The 24319-nt window shown below is 40.0% G+C and overlaps 1 protein-coding gene across 8 annotated transcripts; it reads right to left on the bottom strand.

The window, feature by feature from the left end:
* Window positions 1–2392: 2392 nt before the first annotated feature.
* ccdc30 (coiled-coil domain containing 30) lies at window positions 2393–17385 on the bottom strand. 8 transcript variants are annotated; one of them, XM_025901723.1, is made up of 28 exons: window positions 17144–17385; window positions 16220–16417; window positions 15363–15545; window positions 15046–15166; window positions 14665–14855; window positions 14370–14447; window positions 14209–14286; window positions 13423–13579; window positions 13099–13170; window positions 11401–11516; window positions 11183–11286; window positions 10887–11079; window positions 10488–10586; window positions 10147–10275; window positions 9817–9954; window positions 8629–8807; window positions 8127–8394; window positions 7916–8020; window positions 7329–7499; window positions 6661–6870; window positions 6146–6303; window positions 5879–6044; window positions 5266–5387; window positions 5038–5179; window positions 4778–4914; window positions 4352–4469; window positions 4091–4155; window positions 2393–3995 (listed from the first exon to the last, which is right to left on the bottom strand). In XM_025901723.1, exons 2-28 carry the CDS (start codon window positions 16232–16234, stop codon window positions 3785–3787), a joined length of 3726 nt encoding a protein of 1241 aa, XP_025757508.1. In that variant the 5' UTR covers window positions 16235–16417; window positions 17144–17385; the 3' UTR covers window positions 2393–3784. The 8 variants fall into 8 exon arrangements, 7 of the variants coding, with proteins under 7 accessions (XP_025757508.1, XP_013126597.1, XP_019205551.1 ...); XM_013271143.3 differs by lacking the exon at window positions 17144–17385 and adding an exon at window positions 16969–17109; XM_019350006.2 differs by lacking the exons at window positions 16220–16417; window positions 17144–17385 and adding an exon at window positions 15879–16001.
* Window positions 17386–24319: the final 6934 nt, after the last annotated feature.

Raw genomic sequence — 24319 nt, 5'->3', positions numbered from 1 at the left:
ATCATTTCAAGGACATACAATAACACCCACCAGCCAAGCCTTGTTACATGAATACATAGAGGAAAGGTTTCCAGCAACACTGTTCCATGATTGAATTCCCAAGGACGAGAGGAAAAGGGAAAACATTGGAGGAATAAAAGGGGAAGCGATGGAGATGAAAGGAGGTTCGGATGGCTGAGAATGCAAAGTGAAACATACCTCAATTTTCTTTTAATAAAACCAATTTATGAAAATACTTATTTCTAACCTTGTTTATGAGCTTGAAACATGCATGTGCAAAAGCATCTAACATACAAACCTTCCAAACTGTCCAGTATTTCAGATAACGTTCGAAACCACAAATGTCAGATCTTGAAAAGCCCACCGATGAAATCCCACTGGCTACTAAGCTTGCTATAAGCATGACGGCTGGACATGTAAATTGCACGGCCTTTCCACTCCTGGGGGTAAAATTAGTCCTCTCTATTCACTGCACCCCGTATAATAACCCATATTTAATATCTCTCCTTGTTTGAGGATTCAGGGGATGCCTGTCAATCATCTCAAAGCAACACAGAATACATTTACATAGTTATACCACAGTGCAGCATCTGAGAGACACTGACAAGAAATATTGTCTGAATAATGCCCTTTTTATGAACAAGATTTATGACACTATCAGATTTCCTAATTTTGATCTAAACATTAAAGCAATCTAATGAAACACTTAATCTTAGCTATTGTTAGGAAGTGATCTGTCTTAAGCAGCAATTATGTTTCACTAATAAACTTATTTGACTGGAGGATGATTAAAAAAAGGTTTAGTTTGCTGAGATCCTCGAATGGAGACAGCCACCCAGAGGATAAAAGAGGTACTACAGTTCACGCATGTCTATTACTCTAATACCAAACTATTCCTGTGCATGGCTGCCTGCACTGCCATGCACTTTAAGGAATCACTATTACTTTAAAAGCATTTGTCAAAACCTTTATTGCCATATTTCATATCAACACTGAGGTTCCTTTTCCTATTAAGTAAACCAGTTATGACAGATCCTTTCTTTAACTGTTATTACAGCCCATCTGTGGCCTGCAGGATGCTCACCAGCTACTAAGGCTTCCTGTTTACAGCCCTCTTCCTGTTACTGCGATGGCCGAAATGTCACTAAAACCGCTGACAGAGCTGCTCACACCACAAGAGCCTCGCTATATAATACTTAGTTAAAACACTTTGGGAAGCATTTCACATCATTTAGGTTGTGCTTGTTAATACTGTATTTAACATCAACGTTCCTTTTATTTTTACTTTATCATTTATTTAGATCAGATTGTTCATTTCATTTTAGTTTCAACTACTTTTTTTTTTCAGTTTCATTTTTATTGTGTAATATGCATTTCAGTATCTGTTTAGTGCTACTTGGAGGAAAGATTTAAGAACTTAAAATAGGTATTGCAATACAGTTTATTCACTATCATGTCAACATAAAACCTCCACAGATGCATAATACTAAAGAGGATTCTGTGCATTTTATTTTTATATATTTTTTATAAGGGAAAGAGTTTTGAAAAGGACCACACCCACCCTAGACCGTCACTTTCTTTCATTCACAATCTTTCATCCAAACAATAAAATATAAAATTATTATTTTGTTCTCATTTACAAAACTGAGTGCAAAACATCATAAATTAAGGATTATGACAGAATTTCTTCTCCAGTGATAAAACGATGAACAGCTTCAAATTGATTTGAATGGAAAATTTCCAAAAGACCTTATTAGAAGTTATTTCTTTATCTCTACAAATTATAAAAATACTGGCAACTGCCAGTGCTAACCCCTTAGCCTCCTTGTAGACACACCTATGGTATTTATTTAAAAATCCTACATCGCCTTGTCTCAAGTTTCTCCATTCACAATATTTTCAGAAACCTTGACCTCTGACCTTTAGGTGGATGATACTGAGCTTCAAAGATGTTTTAGTAGATACACCTATGGTATCAATTTGAAGCTATTTCGCCTTGTTGCCAAGTTGTAGCAAAAACCCTCCCAAAGAAAAACAAAACAAAAAAACCCAATATGATTGATATGCTTTTCTGTGGGTTTCTTCCTGTTTTTGGTTTTTACACTGATACCCACACAGATGAGAAATGTGAAATGCATAATATGCAGTTATAATAATATTGTTGCTCAACGAGGATTTAAAGCTAATACATGTCAGGCAACAATTAAAGTGAAAACTCTACTGAGCAACTTTATTAAAAAGCAGATGGTAACAGCAGTAATTTATAAAACAACTCCTGAGATGTTAAACTCAATGCTATCAGTGTAAAATAAAAGCAGCTTTGCATCCTTCGCAGAGTCACGACAGTGCACAGTGAGATGTAGGGGAAATTTTAAAAAACAAACAAGCATTGTTTATTTATTAGTCTTTATTTATGAAAATAGCTTTGTTTAAAAATGCATTTGTACAAATACAACAGAAGTGAAAGTTTCTTATTGACTACATCTCATTGTTTCCATGTCGTTTTTGTTATCAGATGTATTCACACTTCGTCATTTCAGGCACGTTGAAGACAAAACCAAAGACAGTGTATAACGGTGGATACAAAACCTGTATTTAATGCCATTTGCAAATGACTAAAGTCTTACTGCTGATCGTCTTTGTGACTAAAGCACAAATACCTTAAACAGCGGGTCCTTGGAGAACAGAAAAAAAAAGTTTAAAAAAGAGGAAAAAAATGCCTGGAATTGTGTGACTTTGCAGACTAAAAGAAAACTATAAATAGTAAATAAAGCACTGATTGTAGCTAGTACTCATCTCTGAACAGAGTCCAGTATTGACTTTCAGTGTATGGCAATCTCTTATTAAACGAAAAATTGAGTCCAACTTGTCTATCTTGAGTCTGTCTTTATGGTTGATATGAAATCAGTACGATTTATTTACATTTGTAAAAATGCTTATTCTTTTAAAAATGTCTTTGACACATTAAATCATTACTATCACCTCTGTGCCTTTGGTAGAGACTAGAGGAATCAATGTGGAAGAGAGACTCGGGTATCCCTGCTCTGATGGTTGGTGTGTGGAGAAAAGTGTCCGGGCACCATCCACCAGCACACGCTTGCACTCACCGGCATCAGAACACTGCCAAGGTTAAATTTAATTGGGGAAATATGCATACCTTTAATATCCCACTACAGCATTACACTTTCCCCAAATGTAAACACGAGTTAAACGTCTTATAAAGTGCTCAGTTTAAACTAGTACCATTCAAATATTCCTCATGAAGAGTCATTCACTGCATTAGCGTGAAAAGCACTAATGTGATTTTAAGTATTTACACTAAAACAATCTTTCCCGTGAGCCAACATGAGGCTTTTAATCGCCGATTTGATTTGGTGCGCTGGTGCAAATAACGAACTGCTGTCTATGCACGGCTTAGAGTGTTTTACAGAATCGTTTCACTTCTTCAGCTACCAAGTCAAATCTCCTGTTAGATAATGCCCCCTTGAAAATATGTAATAAAAATATCGTATTGACACTAGCACAGGCATTTTTTGTTTTTTTACAAACAACCAAAATTTTCCCTTGTCCAAAATCTGGTTTGAAATATATATATGTACCTCCCAGCAAGAGAAGAACCTGCTAACACATACAACGTAGACACCATCCTGAGCAGAAATGTAGTGGAAGCTCCCTTTCATTATTACTCTTTTAACAAGGATAATTTGAATTCTATATATAATATAAATTCATCACTTCTACACAGATTTTTCCCTGCAGATGAAGACAGACATCGTACCATTTCTTATGCCTGGTCACTGCTTTTAGAGCTCTCCTCCGCCCCTTTGGCAGAGGCTGGAGGAATCAATGGGGAAGTGAGATTCAGGTATCCCTGCTCTGAAGGTTGGTGTGTGGTGAAAGGTGTCCGGGTGCCATCCGCCAGCACACCATCGTCCACCTTCACCCGACAGATTGCATCCAGGACGTCCAGTTTGTTACCAGAACCTGACGTCAAACTGATGACAAACCACAGATGATATGAAAATTGCCCAAATTGCAAAAATCAATCAATATTTTAGGTCAGCAAGCTGTTCTCTTAAAATTGTCTTACCTTAGTGCAGATGTATGTAGGATGCTGTCAGTGAGAGCATCAGTGGGAAGCATTTTTCTGGCATTCTGTTGATCATTTAAAATTTATTAGCAAGCATGCCAACATATTTTTTTTAATACAGTGAGATGAGAAACAGTTTTACAGTCTTTTATTCTTATTTTATTAAAAAAACATCAGTCATTTAGTGAAATGGCAATCCTGTCATTTTTAATATGTGTATAGAAAAATATTGCAAAAACATGAAGATGAATAAAGAGCTACCTCCATGCTGTAGAGTGACTGGACATTCCTCAGAGCACGCTCTAAAGAACTGACTTGATTGGAGAGTTTCAAGGTTTCATCCTGCAGTTGTTTGTTTTCCACTTCTAAGAGGTTAACCCTTGAACACAATAATGTTCACATTCACAACTTCACAATAATTTTTCCAACATATCCTTTTCATCTTTAGTTACAAAAACATTCAGGCTAACAACTAAAAAAAACATGATTTTGTTGTGTTAAATACTAAATATAAAGCTTTCCAACCATTTCAATATATGTACAAGTAAACGTGATTTCTTAGCACTGTATTATGCAACTCTAATGAAGTTGACAAATAGTATTTTCTACTTCTGGTTGAAATAATTAAAAGAGTAATATTCATACGGTTCTGCATCATGTGCATGTGTAAACAGTGACTGAGGATACCTATATTGGACTGTTGAGGCGGTCTTCATGGCCTTGCTGCCCATCTCCTCAGCCTCAATTATCTTCTGCACCAGTTCCCTCTTCTCCTCCAAAAGCTTCTCATTGACCTCCATCACTAACTGGATCCTCTCTTTGTCCTATCACAATTCAGGAGACAGGAGAAAAAATGATGAAAACAGATTGTGAAGAACACTTTTCTACAGTGCTTCACATCTCTTCAGGAATATTTAGGAGTCAGCATTCTGCTTCATGTGTGTGACCTTCTGAGAAAGCATGGAAGCAAGCTCGAGATCATTCTCTAGTTTCTGGATGGTGCTGTCTCTCTGTTCGGTTGCCTTTAGAAACACCTGCTTGGCCTGACGCAGTTTGGTCTTGTGTTGACTCTGTTTTTCATTGTACTTTCTGGTTGGTGGAGCAGAGGAAAAAGGTTAATGTAACATAATTACCATTTACTTTATGTTATATTATGGTTGTTAGATGCATCTAACCTGACATGCACATCGAGTTGGAGGAGAACCTGCTGCAGCTCATCCTGCAGTCCTTTACAATCCTGCTGACTGGCCAACAGCTCCTCCTGCAGCTTTTGACGTGACGCCTGGCTGTCCTTTGCCTACAGAACATATACATTCAACAGATATTACAGCTGCATAAAATGTACAATCGTGCTAAACACAGTGAAGCGCTGACAGCAAACTGCTTGCAATATGATAGTTTTTTTTGTATATCTGTCAGCAATCAAGCAATCTTAAATAATGTACTTAATAGGTTAAATGTGCCGTGTATAGCAGCTTACTGTCAAAACTGAGTATGCATTCCTCTGAAAAACTTTCTGGTTTGCAGCAAAGGATTGAAATCTTAGCTCGAAAACAGAGGAAGTGACAGAAGATACATATTGCACAAACAATGTTTGATATGGGCTGTCAGCAGGGCACCTTAAAAAAACAAACAAACAAGACACTTAATAACACACTCCTTTTAAGGCGTGTAGCAAACTTGGAATGGGTGTATGTTTTGACTGTCACTTTTCAGGGAAAGCTTTCAGTTCAATGAGACCTCAAGCACCACAGCAGATCTTAGGAAGCATGGTACACCATTCCTCACCTCCTCTCTAGCATTGCTAAGCTCAGCCTCCAGGACGGATAGACGGGTGTCCAGCTGCTGGACACGGTGGCTGAGTTCTGCATTTGTCCTGGTCAGTGAGGCCTCCTTATGCCTCAAGGAGCGAACCTGCTGCTGCAGCTCCTCCTCGCGCTGTTCTAACAGCTTCCTGAGAGGAGACCGGAAGAAGAAAAAAAAAAGATGATTCAAAGCTCATAAAAAGCAGGTGAAGAAAAAGGACAGTGTCAGCTGTGCTGCACTTTGTGGGACCTGGTGATGTGCTCTTCCTGCTGCTGGGCTCTCAGAGATGACAAGGCATCAGACAGATCCCTGCTTTCCCTCTCCAAGCGGTTGGTCTCGCCTGCGCGAGCTTCCTCCACACGCAGCTGGTGCTGGACAGACTTAAGCTGCTGTTGTAGTTCCAGGACCTTCCAGACCACAACAGAACCACAGGTTTTGCTCAGTCAGACACAAAAACACAAGCTCCTAACTTTACAACCATCAACAAAATATGTCAGGATTTCCTGATGATGTCCAACAAAAAAATATTCTACAATGTTGGCAAATAATGTTGACTGCAGCCGCTTCTTCATCTTAATCAATGTTCAGAAAAGCATTAACTTCATTTGCTTAAGACCAAAACATGTCATAGACTGGATATTCCATTAAGGGCTCAGTATGGTGTCACTGGTTATTTCACTGATAAGAACAACTACAGCAAGAATAACATAACTGTTGAATAAAACCACTTGGAGCCTTTAAAAGCAGTTGACACACTGACTAACCTTCTTGTCAGCAGCGATGAGTCGTGCCCTCTCAGCCTGGAGGTCCCCCTGCAGACTAGTAGTGGCACTGCGGTTGGTGGAGCTACGAGCCAGTTCCAGCTCCAATTGCCTGATTTTCTGCTGCTGATGTTCACACTCAGCCGCCTGACCGGTGACTTTCTGCTCCATCTGTACCAGCTTTGTCTGGACCTGCTTCAGTTCTGCACTAAGCTGAGAAAACATGTGGGAGGACAGCAGATGTAAAAAACAAAAAAAAGATGTTGAGTGTTCATTTACATGCTGATTGCAGTTACACATTTGTTCATAATGATTAGTATCTAGTAACTAAAGTGACTCAAGGGTTGTCCACACAGAAGGCGATCTGCATGTCGCGCATCACTTTGTTGCTGATGGTTGGTTGATAACGGAGATTTCAGGCTATGGTTGCCTAAGTAACACTCCTATGTAGTTACCAGTTTCATATGTCAATCTACAGTATTATTTGCTATCACAGTAGTCACTTCATTCGTGGTTATTTTTCCCATCATCGCTTTAAAATCATCCAGCGTTCTTTGGCCGTCATGTTGCTGTGAATCGCTTCCTATTTGGACATCTCTTAACAGTGGAATGAAGATGAGGAAGTGATAAGTAAATTAAGTCATAAACAGAGGGTTTCGGGGAATACTCACCTTGAGTTTTTCCTGGTCCAGCAGCGTGTTGTGTCTCTTCAGGTCCAAGTTCTTCTCCTTCTCATAGCGTAACTCTTTCTCCGCTGAGGTAAACAGGCTCTGGGCCCTCTGCAGGTCTTGCTTCATTTGTTTAGCTTCTTCTGTCTTCTGCTTCAGCACAGAATCTTGGGACTAAAGATGGACACTGTTGTCAGTGTTCATGTTTATGCTGGTTTTGCAAATGAACAGAGATAGTCAAGTGTCCCCAAGTAAGATGTGGCTGTCACACAATCGGCCCTTCTGTAATTTTAATGGAACACCAGTGAAAGAAGGCCACCCGAAGCTTTTGTGTTAGTAATGAAAATAATTACAACATTATTACTTTTATCATTATTATTACTACAACACAAAAGAGAGGTGGACTGCCATAAAATTTCAGCTTTCTGCCTTTCAGTAAGATTGCTGAAGTTACTAATTAATAAGAATATTAAGATGTCAGCTGCTTAAAGCATAAAGGCTAATGCAGCTGCTACAGTATGACAATTATAGCAATAAAGAGCCAGTTACATAATAAACATACAGAATAGATTTTTGTTTTTCTTATGTACCTTAATATGTGCCTGGGCTTCATTCACCTGTGCCTCGAGGGCCATTTTGTGCTCAAGACCCTGCTGCCGCTCCTTCTCCAGCTTATTCTGTAGATCACTCAGCTCCTGCCCCAAAGAAGACAGTGAAAACACTTATATCCATCTTCTATAGTTCTGGCATAAGAAATACCCTATTTACCCAAACCCCACCTAAAGGAACCAATCCAGTTACCTGAGCCAAGCACTCTTCTCTGTTTTTTTCCACTGGACTGACTCTAGGTTCAAAATGAGCTATGTGCAGTTCAGGCTTCTGGCTGCTGCCAAGCACTTCCTTCGTAGTGGATAGTTGGTCTTGATGCCACTGAAGCTGCTTAACAAGGCGCTGGATCTCCAGCTCCAATCTCTCCTGTTTGCCCTCTGCTGCTAGTTTCTCGTGAACACTAGAGCTTAGCCTGGCCTGTAGCTCTGCAGTCTGCATCCGCTCTGAAGCCATCTCATCTCTGGGAAATATTCACATATATGCAAACCAAGTAAGCTACAATGTTCCAGTCTTATCTCATCACTGACTGAAAAAAGGCACAAGTAACAACTGAGGCAGTGATATCAGTTCTCATCCAACAATGATCCACTTCAATCCACATCTCATAAATACCATACATGTACTATATATTATTTGAATTTCCAAATATGCAATGAATAAAATATCTTATCTTATTGTGGAACTAAAAAACAACCTCAGGCTGTTGTGTGCTGTCTGGAGGCTGGTAAGTTCAGCAGTAAGCCGGTTAGCTTGTTGCTGCAGCTGGCTGACGTGTAGCATGTTTTCCTTCATCTCTTCTTGGGTCTGCTTACTGTCTTTGTAGCGCTGCAGCTCTCCCTGGAGTCTGCTATAGGCACGCTCCATCTGGGAGACCTGACAGCCACACAGTTAAAGACAGTAAGGTGATGAGAAACTCACGTTGGGGGGTGTAAATGTCAAACTAATGCATGCTATAAATTCATACTGATATATTTATACTGACACGTAATTTACAGCCCTGCACAAAAGTAAAATGGATACTTTATTTAGCGAATAGTTATTAAATTTACTTCTAATTTTCGGTGTCAGAAATACCTTATGTTAGTGCTAAGAGTCTGAAGTTTGTTTAATATGCTATAATTTTGTATTACCTAATAATCATGAACCAGTCAATTTGTAGCTGGAAAAATTTTTTGTTTCATATGATAATCAGTGAAATTCTAGTCAAGAAATGTTCTCTTTTTTAATAGAGTAAATACAAAGACCACAAATATCAGTTTGTTATTTTATCATATGCATAATAGCCTGCATATACAGTAGTTATCATCCTGGCAAAGGTGTAAAGAGCTAGTTTATAAACTCAGATTTGGAAGAGAAGGTTGTCTTTCAGAAATCCCAAAGCGGCTTCAAGTTTCTTCGTTTATGCTTCCTTCATTGCTTCCCCCCAATGAACGTCCCATATATCCATAATCATAAATAAAGTTTGAATAATTAAATAAATAAATCCCCAGTCTCTCGGTAGTGCTTTTTAAAATTTCTGTCCATTCACCACTTAAACACAATGAAGACGCCTGCAAACTTAACAGCACACTTGGACTTGAGCTTTTCGATTTCAGCTGGGATTCATTGGTAAACTTATTTAATCAATTAGGAGTCAAGATATTAAATACATTCAATATGAAGTACGTATGCAACTTTTTTCATACATGCTGTACACTATTTTAGTATTATACACACCTGTTTTCATATACTCTAAAGCTGTATTGTGTGCTGGGTATTTTCACTTTTTAAAACATTTACACCAAAGGGCTATTTCTGCCAAAGTATTTATAGTCTATAACCATTTTCCTCTGAAGAAAGACTGTGACAGTTTCATCATGTTTAAAATGAAAAATTAACAAACCTTTTCTTCCAGAAGTGTTTTTTCCACCTTGACTTGAGTGAGACTCTTGATGAGTGTTTTCCCCTGTTGGCATTCTATATGAAGGCTGTTGTTCTCAAGTCTCAGTTTGTTTCGCTCTCGCTCGCTTATCTGCAAAGCCTTTGGTGTAAAGAACCGAAGAATAACACCCAAAGAATACACTTTGTAACTGTGTGGTGTTTAGTTTGTAACATTGTTAAAAACATTCGGAAAATACAACCATAACTCTTTGCGTCAGTCCTAAATTGAATTTCTGTGTACGTGTGGTGTTTCTGTTCTGTATTTCACACAAGGCAAAAGTCTAGTTTTTACCTCTTTCTCTTTCTTCAGGGCAGCCTGTGCAGCACTGAGGTCCAACTCCAGCTGTTTCCTCCAGTCTTTCTCCTCAGTCAGACGAGCCTCAAGCATAGCCAGGCTCTCTTGACCACCGTTCCTTAGGTGCTTCATATATGGTGAGACAAGAACACAGAAACAGGCATACTGCATAAAAACAAACAAAAAAGTTCTTCATGTCACATCATCACTCGCACCCCTTTGTACTTTGTAGTGAGCTTTACCATAGTTACTCATTTAAATTTGCGTACTTAAGATCTCCACGGGCCATTGAATTCTCACCGCACAGTGTTGTGTAGTGATTAAAGAGCATTTCTTACCAACTTTAAGTAGGACTCGGTGGTTTTGACCTCTTCTCCATTCTGCAACATTTTCTCTTGGGTTTTCTGCTTCTTTATCTCTGCCTCCAGGTTTGTGATCTGCATAGAAATGTAAGATTATTAGTCATTAGGTAAATTTGTAACTAAACTATAGTAAACGGCCATTAATAAATGACTGTGAAAACAGTTTTCTTTAGAGTGTCTGGTGCAGGGGTGTCAAACATAAGACCTGGAGCCAGAACTGGTGTGCCAAAGACACTGTTTTATAATTACATGACAGTCTGGAGAATGGGCTACCAGAACTTTTTCTGTAATTCTACACATTTATTTTTACAGGCTGTTTGTGGCCCACAATGTAAAATGAGTTTGATATTTGATGTTTGAACGCGTTCTAAGTACCCTTCTTCGCAGGCCCTCCAGTTCTCCCTCATGGCGATGCCTCTCCTCTTTGCTAGCATTCTGGGCTTCCCCCAGCAAGGCCTCCAGCTCCTCGTTCCTCTCCTCCAGCTCTTCATGTTCCTTTCGTAGCCTCTGCAGTTGTCGCTGCAGCTCTTTCACCTGCACAAGCCCGTCTTCCACAGCCTCTTGACACCTAACCGTCAATAAATTACAATTAAACAGCCAGAGAGAGCAGATTGCGAATACTCATTATAACACTAATCATAATGTAGTTATCCAGGAATTCAAGTTTTTACCGTTTGTGAATGTGATCTTTTTCTTGAGCTGATAAAGCAGACAGATTGTTTTGTTGGTCACTGCAAACATTTTTATCTTTTTTATCTTCTTTGGCTGCATCATTCTTTGCCAAGTGAAAAAAAAAAAATACAACACCAGTCAGTGCCAAGCTTCTGTCATAACTTATTTTATTCATTTTGTTATAATAAATTAATAAGTATGCTCTATAAATACTGACCTGGTCAAGGAGATTTTTCTTCTCTGACTCCAAAATACGCATTCTGTCCCTCAGAGCTCTGTTCTCAGCATCTAGTTTGTCATTTTGCTCTTTAGCCTGCTGCAACTTCATCACATCTGTGGAGTAAAAAAACAACATGTTTATGAAAAATGTATTAATGTGAGATTAAAATGTCATTTCCCCGCCCCCCACACACAGATGCTGTATTTTAAAAAATTAGATTACAACCTATGGAGAACTGCCATTGCACAGGGCAGGTGGTCAATGTGTGAAGTATAGTGAATTTTTTGAGGAACTTGAGTATATACATGTTTTTTAACATTAAAAAATAAATACTTTCTTAAAAGTTACATTTTTAAATTCAGCTGGTAATGACAATTATATTTACTGTTCAGAATCACTGGAACTAGTGTGGTCATCCAAAAGCTGAAATACAGTTCCATTTACTTATCCAGTAAATCTATCTACAACTGCAGACATGCGAAAAACTAAACTTGTGCACTTTTACTGCTTATACAGGAATTAAAAGGTTAAGTAGCATCCAGAGGCTGATAATCAAATGCATTTGATTAACTGGTGATCAGCAAATGTGATCGTCCCTATAAAAGCAGAAGGTTTTGGCAGTTTGCAGTATAGCCATAATAATAGTGGTTTACACATTTGTCTAACAAGTCATAGATGCCCAGTTTGATCTCAGGAGAGGATACAAATCCCCTGAGGGTTGCATAAGGTGCGGTATAAAAATCTGCCGAATCAAATATGCAGAGGCACAGATTGTGGAAACCTCTTGAGACAAGGAAGCAGCAAGAGTAGCTGTGTTTTCTGGTCGGGAGCAGGTATGTGTTAAAACAATGCCACAGTCATTCACCCCGAGGTCTGACCATGCAATTTTCAGAGAAATTCCAAAAAACCCAAGAGCTACAACTCAGACTCTACAGGCCTCATTTAGCATTTTAAATGTTAAAGTTCATGACAGCACAGTTAAAAAATGGCTGAACATGATATGCTAATTTGGAAGGACTGCCAAGAGAAAGTCTCTTCTGTCTGAAAAGAAAATGCCACGGCTTAGGTTTGCAAACTTGCATTTGAATGAAGCACAAAACTTCTGAAAAAAATGTCCAGATGAGACTAAATTAAAGATGCCTGGCCATAATGCATGGCACCCCGTTTGGTGAAAAACAACACAGCAGACCAGCACAAACACCTCATAGCAACTGTCAAGCATAGTGGTGTATGAATGATGCTGCAGTCACTGAACCAATCATGAACTCCTGTAAAAAAAAAAAGCCTTTGTTTTTCACATGACTGTGAAAGTGTAGCAGCGAGCCTCCATGACTGAGCTTCCACAGAAATGACAGATTCACCCAAAACACCACCAATATCAGGGAAACCGGAAATATTTGTAACATTTATATAATGAAATTTTTTTTACTCCAGTGTTGTAGAATTATAAGTAGCTTCACACAGCGACTGAAGTCTTAAAATTAAATTAATTAAATCTAAAAGAATTAAAAGCAAACAATTTACTAGATGAGTAAAGTTTTTAAAATTATTTTTATCTTTCCTTCAATATGAAAACAGATTAAATACAAGCAAAACTAAACAAGCACAGTTTATACTGAGATACAAAATATCTACATAGTGATTTTTTGTCCACCTGAATTTTAAAATAGAAAAGTTTCCATCAATCTGTCTCACCAGAGTGTTTGAGATTTTCCACTTCCTTCCTCAGGTTCTCTACTTCTTGGACGGTTCCCTGAAGCTCAGATCCTGAGATTAAAAGCATATTTTTAATTCTGTGGACCACAAATATGCTTAGTGCCAATTTGTATCCATTCATATTAACATTCAGTAAAGTCAAAGATGAGGTATGTTACCAAAATCTATGGGAATAAATAACAGGTAACTGACATTTCATTAGGGGGAGACATCAAAGCTACTTTTATGCTGACTTTAAACACTGGAAAGGTTAATAGGATGTGTGCGCAGGGCAAAAATTTAGATACTGTAACTGCAACATACCGCTTGGGTCTGGGTTGTTGTTTTTGGCAGCATCCAGTTCATTAGTGAGTCTGCGGATATCCTGATGAGCCATCGCCAGCCTCCGGGATGCTTCTTCCAAGTCCCGTTCCAGTCGTTGACGCTCATTTCGCTCTTGGGAAATCTCCTCACTGTGAGCCTGATGTACAGGGAATAAGGGATTAACAACTGGAGTAGGAGGAGAAAGGGGAGGAAAGAAGAATGGTAGGAATGGTAGACTGGAGATGCATGGACCCAACATGCAGTTGTGAGAGACATACATTTTCAGACTGCGAGTAATCATCTCTGCAGGCCTGGAACAAAGCAGGGGAAATTAGTTATATATTTATATCCCAGCATTCACCTGCACAGAGAGACCAGGAAGACCAAAAGTGCACATGCTGTTACCTGTGTTACGCCATCACTGCCCTATGACAAATTATGTTCTTTAAATCAGTTTTTTTTTTTTTTTTTTTAGTGACAGCCACAGAAGACACAGACATGAAATTGTTGAGGTGAGAGGAGGGTATGACATGCAGCAAAGGTCCACGCAGACAGTCAAATGCAGCGTAACCATTAAGAACCAGGGACACCCCTAAAAAAATGCATTTATAGATGTATTAGTGAAATGCTCTGCAGCACAGCAGTCATGCAGATAATAAGGTATATTATTAATGTGGAAAACATTTCAAAAAGCAGTGGCCTTCTGAAACAAGCCGGTGAAGTTTGGCTCTTTATCATGATACCACTGTTAAATTACTTAGCATAAGCTATAAAATGGAGACCTACAGGGTTAATACTGTGCTTGCTCTGACCAGACCTGCGAAGGCCAAACAGCTTCTTCCACGGACTCTGGGATGAGCACTGCTGAGAGGAAAAACCACTGTATACGCACTCACAACAAACACTATTCGGACATGGAACTCATCAGGGCATGAACGTCACTTCACCTTTGCGTTATTTAAGGTCTTCTGGAGATCCTCCTTTTGCTGTCTCAGGTCATCCCCCCTCAAGTGGCAAATAAACTCCTGTCCAAATGTCATAAAGAGACAAGGCCTTACTTAGCATTACTTTATACAGTCTTTGCATGTGTTAGATTTAACCATTGCTTTTCACTACAAGCATGAAGCCTTTGGGCATACTATTTTACTTTATTATCTCTCAAAACATTTCAAAATTACCTTGTTCCCACTAGATAACTGACATCCAAATAAAGCCTTTGATTTACGTAGGTCAGCTCTTTACCTGGTGGTCCACTTCCTTCAAGTTAACACTGAGACTCTGACTTTCCAGTCTCCTCTCAGCAGCCTCCAACCTTTCCAGCAGTGTGGCCCTCTCCACCAGTAAATAAGCCACTATCTCACTGGGGCTGGTCAAGCCCATCTCCACCAGGTCCTCCTGAGCCAGCATCTCTGCCAACTCCTTGCTCTGACTCTCTAGAAGAAAGGAGGATTTCCTCTGGTCAGCAGTTTGTCATGTAAGATTATAAAACCCCCCACAGAAGAACAAATGATGCTCTACAGCAACATAGTAATTACAAAGTACATTTCCACTGGTAAGCAAAGCTAGGGTATAGCCCAAAGGAAAAAATGCCAACGCATTGTACTACAGTTGTGAAAAATTCACCCAGCTGGTGTTGAATCTGGTGAAGTTCGTGCTGCAGCTGTTCATTGTGTCTTTCATATTCTGCAGCCAGGCCCTCTCGCTCTTCTAACAGCCCACGAATATGTGCAACATAGCTCTCCAGCTGACAGACAAAAAGAATTGCAGTGTAATTTAGCTGTGACACTGATGTGTCCCACACCCATAACAAACAAGAATGTAAGTGTTCATGATTGTACTTCATGTTCTTTTTAGACTGCTTGTTTGGGCGTTTCATTACATGTCATTGGGTCACTCTATGATGAAAGTTGGTCAAATAAAACAACAAAGGAGAGTCTCACCTCCTTCATCTCATTGGCTTGCTGCACACGTAGGGTCTGCACCTCTTGGGTAGCTCCATGAAGCTTCGCCTCACTGTTGAGAAGCTGCTGCCAAAGGTGGCACTGCTTCTCTTCTGCACTGGCCCCTGGTGACAAGCCATCCTCCTGGAGCCGCCTAGAAATCTTGTCCAGCTCTGTCAACACCTGAAGGTCCGGAGAAGGTCCAGTTATCATTTTTTTTTAATGCAATGTTTACCTGCAGCTTTTAAGTGTTTATACATGAAAACACCTTTCAGTCATCTTGTCTTTGCATGTGCAGCTTTGGGTTTTATAATTCTTTGTTTGCTAATGTTTATTCAACTCCAGTGTTATTTAAGTAAGAGCTACTATAATGTAAACTTTTGATTATTTTTCTATACAATTTTCCTGCTAGCTAACTACAAGACTAAGCATAATGAACAATGGTATATCTTTTTGCAGTGACACATGGTACAATGATGTGACATTGAACACATGTTGCAGAATTCAATACTGTACGTTGTAGGGCTGGTAACTGGAGCCAGGGGTCATGCAGACTGCATACTACTCTGGGAGCTGTCACGGCTCCAACAACATCCTGCATATTGTCACAGACTGGGTATCAGGTCTCATGTACTTGTTGTAGTCAAACATTGCACCACCTGGTCTATGCTATCGCGGACTAAATGGTTAAAAGATCAGAAATTCAACTACTGGTAATTGTGCGTGCAAGATTTATTCGCCCCCAAAACCAGTTTAGGTACAGTGTTTTCGTAGATGAAGAAAAGTTACATTGGCCAGCAAATAGGAGCATAGCAGAAAGGTCTAGTGTATCTCAAAAGTAGCTAATGCTGTGTTACCTCTTTATTATCCATCGTTACAAATTAAGTTTGGCACAGCAGCTCTGTAAGGGATGAACTTTATCTCCATCAGTCGAAGTACTGATCCCACATAACATTTCTGCTAACTCAGTCTCCAACGATGCGCGGAGATCAGCAGATCCTCAAACTTCAGCACTCACATTGTTGGAGTAATCCATCCAGTATCTCATGTCCGCTCTGTGAAAGACGCGATTCTTTAGAACAGTGCTGCCAGGTAGGACAGGCAGTCATAAGCTTAGAGATTATCTACCTCCTACCTGCGACAGGCACAGGCATTTTAACAGCTGACACACATTGCATCACCCGAGGCTATGCAAAACTCCAAACTGGTGAGCTGTTTTATCTGCTGTTTCCTTAAATGGTAAGAATAACACATCTAGCACTAAGCTTCCTCTCCAACATTTAGGAAGATTTCATGGAGCAGGGAGATCTATGAAAATTCATTGCAATAAAAACAATGCAAGTGTCTTCCCAATAATAGACAAGGATCATTTAATTTTTTTAAAAAAACATCTTTGTTTCCCTGCTAACCTTTCTTTCCAAAATGTCTGACGAAGAGGAGCAAACGGGGATTTTTATATTTCTTTTGGCAAGATCGCCAGTCAGAGATATGTAACAATCACAGATGTGTTAACCAAGACAAGCTGTTTTAGTAAGATATTACACAACGAAAACAGACAGATGTGACTTCCCACGATGCTAGTTAGCAAAGTTCTTTCCAAACTTACCAAGGCATACTTCACATTGAGCTAACGCTAGCTCGCTAACGGTAGCCATAGCTTTTACCACTGGCCGCTTGGCAGCAAATGATAGACTCTGTAATATCTTAAGACTCGTACTTAACCCTAACTTCTCCGAGGCGGTGAAGCTGAGCACACAATGCAAAGTTAAAGTTCTACAAACCTTTTAGAGTAAATACGGACGGCTGTGGACAGGCGTGGCGGTGTAAATTGGCTTCTACCAGCACCTAGGCAACGGACCGTACCATTAAAAGGATGCAGAGGGGACAATGGATCACGAAACGTCGCCACCAACACAACACTTAGGCTTTTAGAAGATTAGCTATTAGGGGTCTTGCTGACCTAGAATGAAAAGAGAATGACGTTTATGGTAATTATACGGCTGTATCTGGCCAGTCAATAACCACGAATACAGAAAAATCCCACTCTTTCCAGCTATGTTAGCGCATAGCGTCTTTAAGGATTTCTCAGGTCATACTCGAAAACTGTAGAGGGCGACAAATGTTTGACAACTCGAAGACTCCTTATCGAACAACTTCATTGCTTGAGACTAGGGTTAAAGTATTTGCACATCAAAACCTCAACAAAAATTACTCTAGTGGTATGTCCATCCACATTTTATTCGGCCTTTGAGGCACATTTCAGAGTTTTCTGGAGTGTTATAAATGATATGACTTTATTATGATTACTTACTAAACTTTATACAGTAGTTCAAGTAGACCATCCAACAATAAAACATTATTTACATCTTTAATAAACTGGTGTTGCATATAGTAATGTAAAGTAATATATCATCAATCTGGGTCATGATGTTGTTGTTTTTGTTAGGAATTTACTTCTAATTAGTTTGGACTAATTTCTGCTCTCTCTCTCTCTCTCTCTCTGTATGTGTGTGTGTGTGTGTGTGTGTCTGTGTGTGTGGCTTCTCTTCTGATACTCTGAGTTGTTCCCACTTCCCACACCACAAAGACATGCTTGAGGTTGGATTCACTGGTGATTCTAAACTGACTGTAGGTGTGAATATGTTTCTTTACATAAATATGATACAATATGACAATATTACGTCAATAATAGCATGTAAAGTTGGAACAAAAAGAACTAAGAAACAAGTCAAATAGGAACACTGAAACATGTTCTCCACCTGGTGGTGAAAAGAAGCAGCTGCATGAACCCCGTGCAGCTGTGTGCAAAATTTCAATCCAGCCCACATATCACTACAGGTTCTTGATCAATTTTGGCCTGTCAAGCTGCGGCATGCACAGTGAGGTGCACCCCAAAGCTCACCTTCACAGCACCTTTAACCCAACAAGCATAACTGACAGAAGGCTACAAAATGAAAGCTCAAGTCAAATGCAGACAAGTTCAGCTGAAGTGGGCGACTTATCATGCAACTAAAGACTGTAAAGAAAGGTCTGTGTATTCATTTGCAGGTCAATATATGTCATGCAAGGAAGAAAAAAAATAAAGATTTATTACATTACCTTTAGATCCGGATGTGTTTTGTTATATTTAATATCTCATCCCACCAGTGGCTCCCAAATCAAGCTTGTTAAAACAGGTTGCTGTGAGGTGGCTGTATGATAGCCTTCTTGTTGAATATATGATATGCTAATTTTGCTTGACTAAATGGTATAAAGCCTAATAAGTTGTTTTGATGGCTGGTTGGCTGAGGGTTGTGCGTGAGCCAAACTGTACATGCAAAAGCTACATAAGACATATAGTTTTGATGAAAATAAACTATATAAGACAACCCCTTCATTTTATTTATTTATTTATTTTTCCAGAATGGCCTTTAGTGAACTCCATCCAATACAGAAATGTGTGCTCATGGTTGGCTGTCAGACAGACAGATGTGTTATTCAGACTATACACCAAAACATTGTGCATCAGAGAAAAATTTATAAAAAACACATTTGGTGCAGTTCTCCAAAACAGTCTGAGTTTCTCATGTGGCCCTTTGGGAAAATTAAATGGGCACCCCTGCAATATTCAGACTATTTTACCAAGCCGTACATATAATACAATCTCTACTCTTCTTGTTCACGCTCACCTATGCTGATGTGGACTAAATGTAATGAAGAGGGAAAAGGAGAAGTAAGAGAGAGGTCGTTTTCCATCTAGTGGAGAGGAGCTAAAAATAAAAGGTAGCCAAGGAGTACAAAACACATGAGTAGTAAATAATTTATTTACAATAAAACAAGCCCAGTGAATTTAAACAGCAATAAAAGACAAACTAGAAGCCCCACTTACAGGTGTAACAGTCTTGAAACAGATGCTCTAGCACCAACCATCACAGAAATCACTCTTTTCACTGGTTCTGTCTCACTGGGAAAGGCCTTCTACAGGGTTCCACAGACAATTCCAGTCCCATCTTCTTAGTATCCTTCTGACCTATCCATCCTGTTGCTGCTGACGCTCTGCTGTGGCTTGCGCTCCTTCTGTACATGCTCTGTGACTGCTCCTTGACTGCCCTCACCTCTTATCTTTATGCAGAGTGAGCAGGTGTGGATAATTTCTTTGATTAGTCACTGGTAGGTACAAGTAACAACCTCAAAATAAATGCAAAATATATACAAACATGCATAAAACTATACTATAAAACCAAACCAACAAAGCACACAGTATAAAAACATGAAAACTACTTCCACCCTGTAACATGAACATACTGATTTACTACCTGACAATCTGGCAAGTCAGAAAGAATGAATACATAAAAAACCCTGTCAGTGTCATGCTTTATTTACTGTCCTCAGTGATGATAGTTCATAGTTTCTTTTCTCATTATTCATTAGGTCATAAACACTAGAAGGTAACTGGATGTCTTTCATTCCTCCTAGAATGTGAACTACAATAACAAAAATGTGAGGACATTTTTATTTCTGATCATCAGTTTTCTTTTTCACTTGTCCTTTGTTGTGTCTCTGTCTCCTGTTTGCTACATGGTTAGCTCTTCCTCTACTACTGTTAAGTATTCTGATACTTTTAATGCATTTTTGTTCCCTCAAGATAATGTTGATGTCTCAACAAAATGTTGTTTTTTTTTTGCAAAATGTTTTTTTAACTATTTTTTTTTAACAAAATGTGTGTCTTGTAATAGCGAGGTTAGCTGCTGTTTTGAACTCTTCTCCCTGGATAAATGAGATGAGAGATGAGAGATGAGATAGCCTTTATTTGTCAGTTGCAGGTCTTTTGCCCGCAACCGAGATGACAGACCTTGCCGACCGTACATACATTACACAACATCACATTGGGGAGACAGGTCAGGCTAGGTAGCGAGGAAAAAACATCGAAATGTGTAACACAAAAGGATAATACAGGAATGGACAGATATCAACACACCATAGCACAATAAAACACAGACGAGCAACATGGGAAAGAGTTCCAGTGTGTACATCTGATCTGGGACCGCTGCAATCGTTCGACTGCGCCTCCAGCTGACCCGATGTCCACATCAGAGGGGAGGTAAGCGTTGGAGGTGGCGTTGGATCCGGGGTAGGGAGGGTGATGCGTCGGTGAGTGCTTATCAGTATCAGTATATGTATGTGTGTGCGTGTCCAGAGTTCAGCTGAGACAGTGTCCTTCGCCCTGCCAGGCTAAGTAAACAGTCTACCAGCCAACCCAGGTGGCCTTGCATGGGATGGGAAGGAACAGTCTCAACATAGTCGATATCAGGGATTGTTTTGATCGGCTCCAGCCTTGAGCCCGCAGCTGGCGCCGGAGGGGTAGCCAGATTATGATAGCAATTGTCTTCCAACCAACTCATGAGAATTTCGAGCTGTTTCTTTTAGCACTCCGACACTGGTCCCTCCATCATCCGTTGGATAGCTGCGAGTTTTTCCATGATGTTATTTACCTTCGAATCCGAGATCTTGTCACTCTTTTGCTCACAGAGCAGATTCTGAGACCTCGCGACCACAGCCAACTGATCCGTGATGTATTCCAACTTCCGCCCATAGTTGTTGATTTGAGCGGATTCTTCCCTGATGTGTCCCAATATCCGCTCAGAGATGTTATTCTGAGTATTCACTGCATGCCGGTATTTGCTGTTTAATGTATTCTTGCTGAAAAGTTGAGTGCTTGTGGAAATCAACTCTTTTACACATTCATCACCTTCATTTAAAGGATCTTTTAGTTTCTTTCAACAGTTCATTGAAACATGCAAGGGCTGCCTTTTGTTGTGAGGCACACAAAAAAATGTTTTTTGAAGACCTACCTATTTCACAGACTTTCAGGTCACTTTGAAACCGTTCTGGCTTAGTTGATCTCAGTTACTTATGTTAGGTGTGTGTGTGTGTGTGTGTGTGTGTGTGTGTGTGTGTGTGTGTACAGCGGCTGGATAGCGTATTGGTAACACTACATGCCAGGATCGAGATATAATCACCCCCACCATCCATACTGCGGCCATCACTGATCTGCAACAAGGTAGGAGTGATTTTGGAGATGCTATAAGATAAACAGTCACAAGGAGCAGTACCCTTCATGGAGAAGGAGAGTAGAAGCTGAGATCAAGACCAAGAAGGCAGTGGTGTACCATCTAGGGTATGTATTCAGTGGGGCAGGGGTACAATATGAGAACAGCAGCTGCACCAAGACTGGAGAAAGAGCAATACTGGAATAACATATGGGAGAACCTCCCTGAACAGGATCCAGAAATCCAAGACATCCAAGAAAGGTTCTCCAGTATAAAGAATTGGGCATGATTTATGCCTACTGGCTGAAGAAGCTGACTGCACTAAATGAGCGTCTGGCAGCACAAATGAACCAACTGCTAGATCCCCAAGTATCCCCAGAAAGGACTGGTCTCACCCAACTTCCAGCCAATAACACCCCCCAGTACCACACTGTAACCTGTGTCAGGCATTAAAGGACTGGTGAGTGTTAGAAGAACCACTGCCCAGAATGAGATATCAAACATCCATGAGTACATCAGGAAGATGGCCCCAACCAACTGCATCCTTAGTGAATACCTCAGGCAGCAGAAACCAGAGAAAGAAAAGGAGCAAGAGGACGAACCATCATGGAAGGACAGGCCCCTGAACGGTATGTACCACCAGCAGATAGAAGTAGCTGACATCCATAAATCCTACCAGTGGCTGGAAAAAGCTGGACTGAAAGACAGCACTGAGGAACTGACCATGGCGGCACAGTAACAAGCTCTAAGTACAAGATCCGTACAAGACCCCAGCTGCAGGCTGTGTAAAGATGCCCCTGAGACAATCCAGCACATAACAGCAGGGTGCAAGATGCTAGCTGGCAGAGCATACATGGAACGCCATAACCAAGTGACTGGCATAGTATACCAGGTCAAAATAGGACACACCCACAGGGTGGTTGAGAATGACCGAGCTAAGATCCCATGGGACTTCCATATACAGAAAAATAAACTGGTAATGGCTAACCAACCAAACATTGTAGTGGTGGACAAGCAGAGGAAGTCGGCTGTAGTAATAGATGTAGTGATACAGAGAGACAGCAACATCAGGAAGAAGGAACACGAGAAGCTCGAGAAGTACAAAGGGCTGAAAAAAAGAGCTCGAGAAGATGTGGATGGTGAAGGCAGCAGTAGTCCCAGTGGTAATCGGAGCACTCGGTGCAATGACCCTGAAGCTGGGCGAGTGGCTCCTGCAGATCCCAGGAACAACATCCGAGATCTCTGTCCAGAAAAGTGCAGTCCTAAGAACAGCTGAGATACTGCACATCCATCCATTCGCTTCCGCTTATCCTTTTCAGGGTCGCGGGGGGCGCTGGAGCCTATCCCAGCTGTCATAGGGCGAGAGGTGGGGTACACCCTGGACAGGTCGCCAGTCTGTCGCAGGGCCAACACACAGGGACAGACAACCATTCACACTCACATTCACACCTAGTGGCAATTTGGATTATCCAATTAACCTATCCCCACAAGCTGCATGTCTTTGGACGGTGGGAGGAAGCCGGAGTACCCGGAGGGAACCCACGCAAACACGGGGAGAACATGCAAACTCCACACAGAAAGACCCCAGCCTGATGTTGGAATTGAACTCAGGACCTTCTTGCTGTGCGGCAACAGTGCTAACCACCGTGCCACCGTGCTGCCCATGTATACTGCATACATGTATATGTATGCTGCACATGTATATACTATATATGTTTCTATAGGCATTTGTATACAGGTGTGTGTGTGTGTGTGTGTGTGTGTGCGTGTGTGTGTGCGTGTGCGTGTATGGACTTTTGGTAATCTTTTGATATAATTCATTTTAATCTTTTATTTTATTTCAAGTATTTTGTTCTTCTTTTCATCACTTTGGCTGACACTTGATGTCTTTCAGATGTGCTATACAAATAAAGTTGACTTGACTTTGTGATATTTATCTTGAAATGTGCTATACAAATGAAATTGTTTTAATGTTTAAACATACTTATAAGTAATATACAAATAATCTGTTTTATGATGATTACTTTTATTTGATCCTTTGGGGAATATTTCTTAACCTTTAATTACTTTGGGCTACATTTTACTCCAAAATGCCTAGACACGCTGTGTTTAAGCATTTTTTGTGTTTTGACGAGGTACTGTACATCATGACACAGTACAGTAGATTATGTGTGCTGGCACCACTTCATCACAATCAGGGGACCGAATCAGATAATCTGGCAGTCCAGTCTCACAGCAGAGTGATCAGAAATCTAATACAGACTAGGCTGTGTGTCAGCTCATGCAGAAACAAAATGCAATTGCGCAGACTCATATTATCTCATTAAATTTGTCCCTATCACTAGTATCATGGTTCATGGGTATGATATCGTGTAGTGATGTTTCTGATGTTTCAGACAGAAGAATAATCTACAACAGATAGAAGAAGAAAAAGTGAGCAGTGTGCAACAAGCCTGTTCGGAGCTTTAATCGAAATGCTGAACCAACAAGATATGAAAGAGAAGAAAACACTTACAATTCATTTGTCATCCTAAAAAATAGTAATCTCGCATGTATCGATTAGTTGAGACAGAATGAAATTCTAGTAAGAGGTGAACAGACCCAAGGGATACCTTTAAACCCTGAGGGATAAAAAAAAAAATCCTAGTGATAAGATACAGAACACTATATATTATCTCACAGACTTTACAGGGTAATTTTATTATACGATTGTCATACAAAGTGTACTCCTTATCTAAGTCTCCACAGTCTGATTCAACAAAAAAAACAACAACAACAAATAACAAAGGATTTTAAAAACATTAACAAGGACATAAAGTACTGAACAAGAGAGTAACAATTAAATTTCAGAGTAAAATTATTTCTAAGAAATGATAAACCTTGGGTACCAACAAGGTACATTAGTATAAAAACAAAGTTAACATTGAA

Source organism: Oreochromis niloticus, linkage group LG20 (genome assembly GCF_001858045.2).
Source record: "Oreochromis niloticus isolate F11D_XX linkage group LG20, O_niloticus_UMD_NMBU, whole genome shotgun sequence".
Lineage (NCBI taxonomy): Eukaryota > Metazoa > Chordata > Actinopteri > Cichliformes > Cichlidae > Oreochromis > Oreochromis niloticus.
The sequence above is the reverse complement of the archived record's forward strand: the minus strand, read 5'-3'. Positions and strand labels throughout refer to the sequence as shown.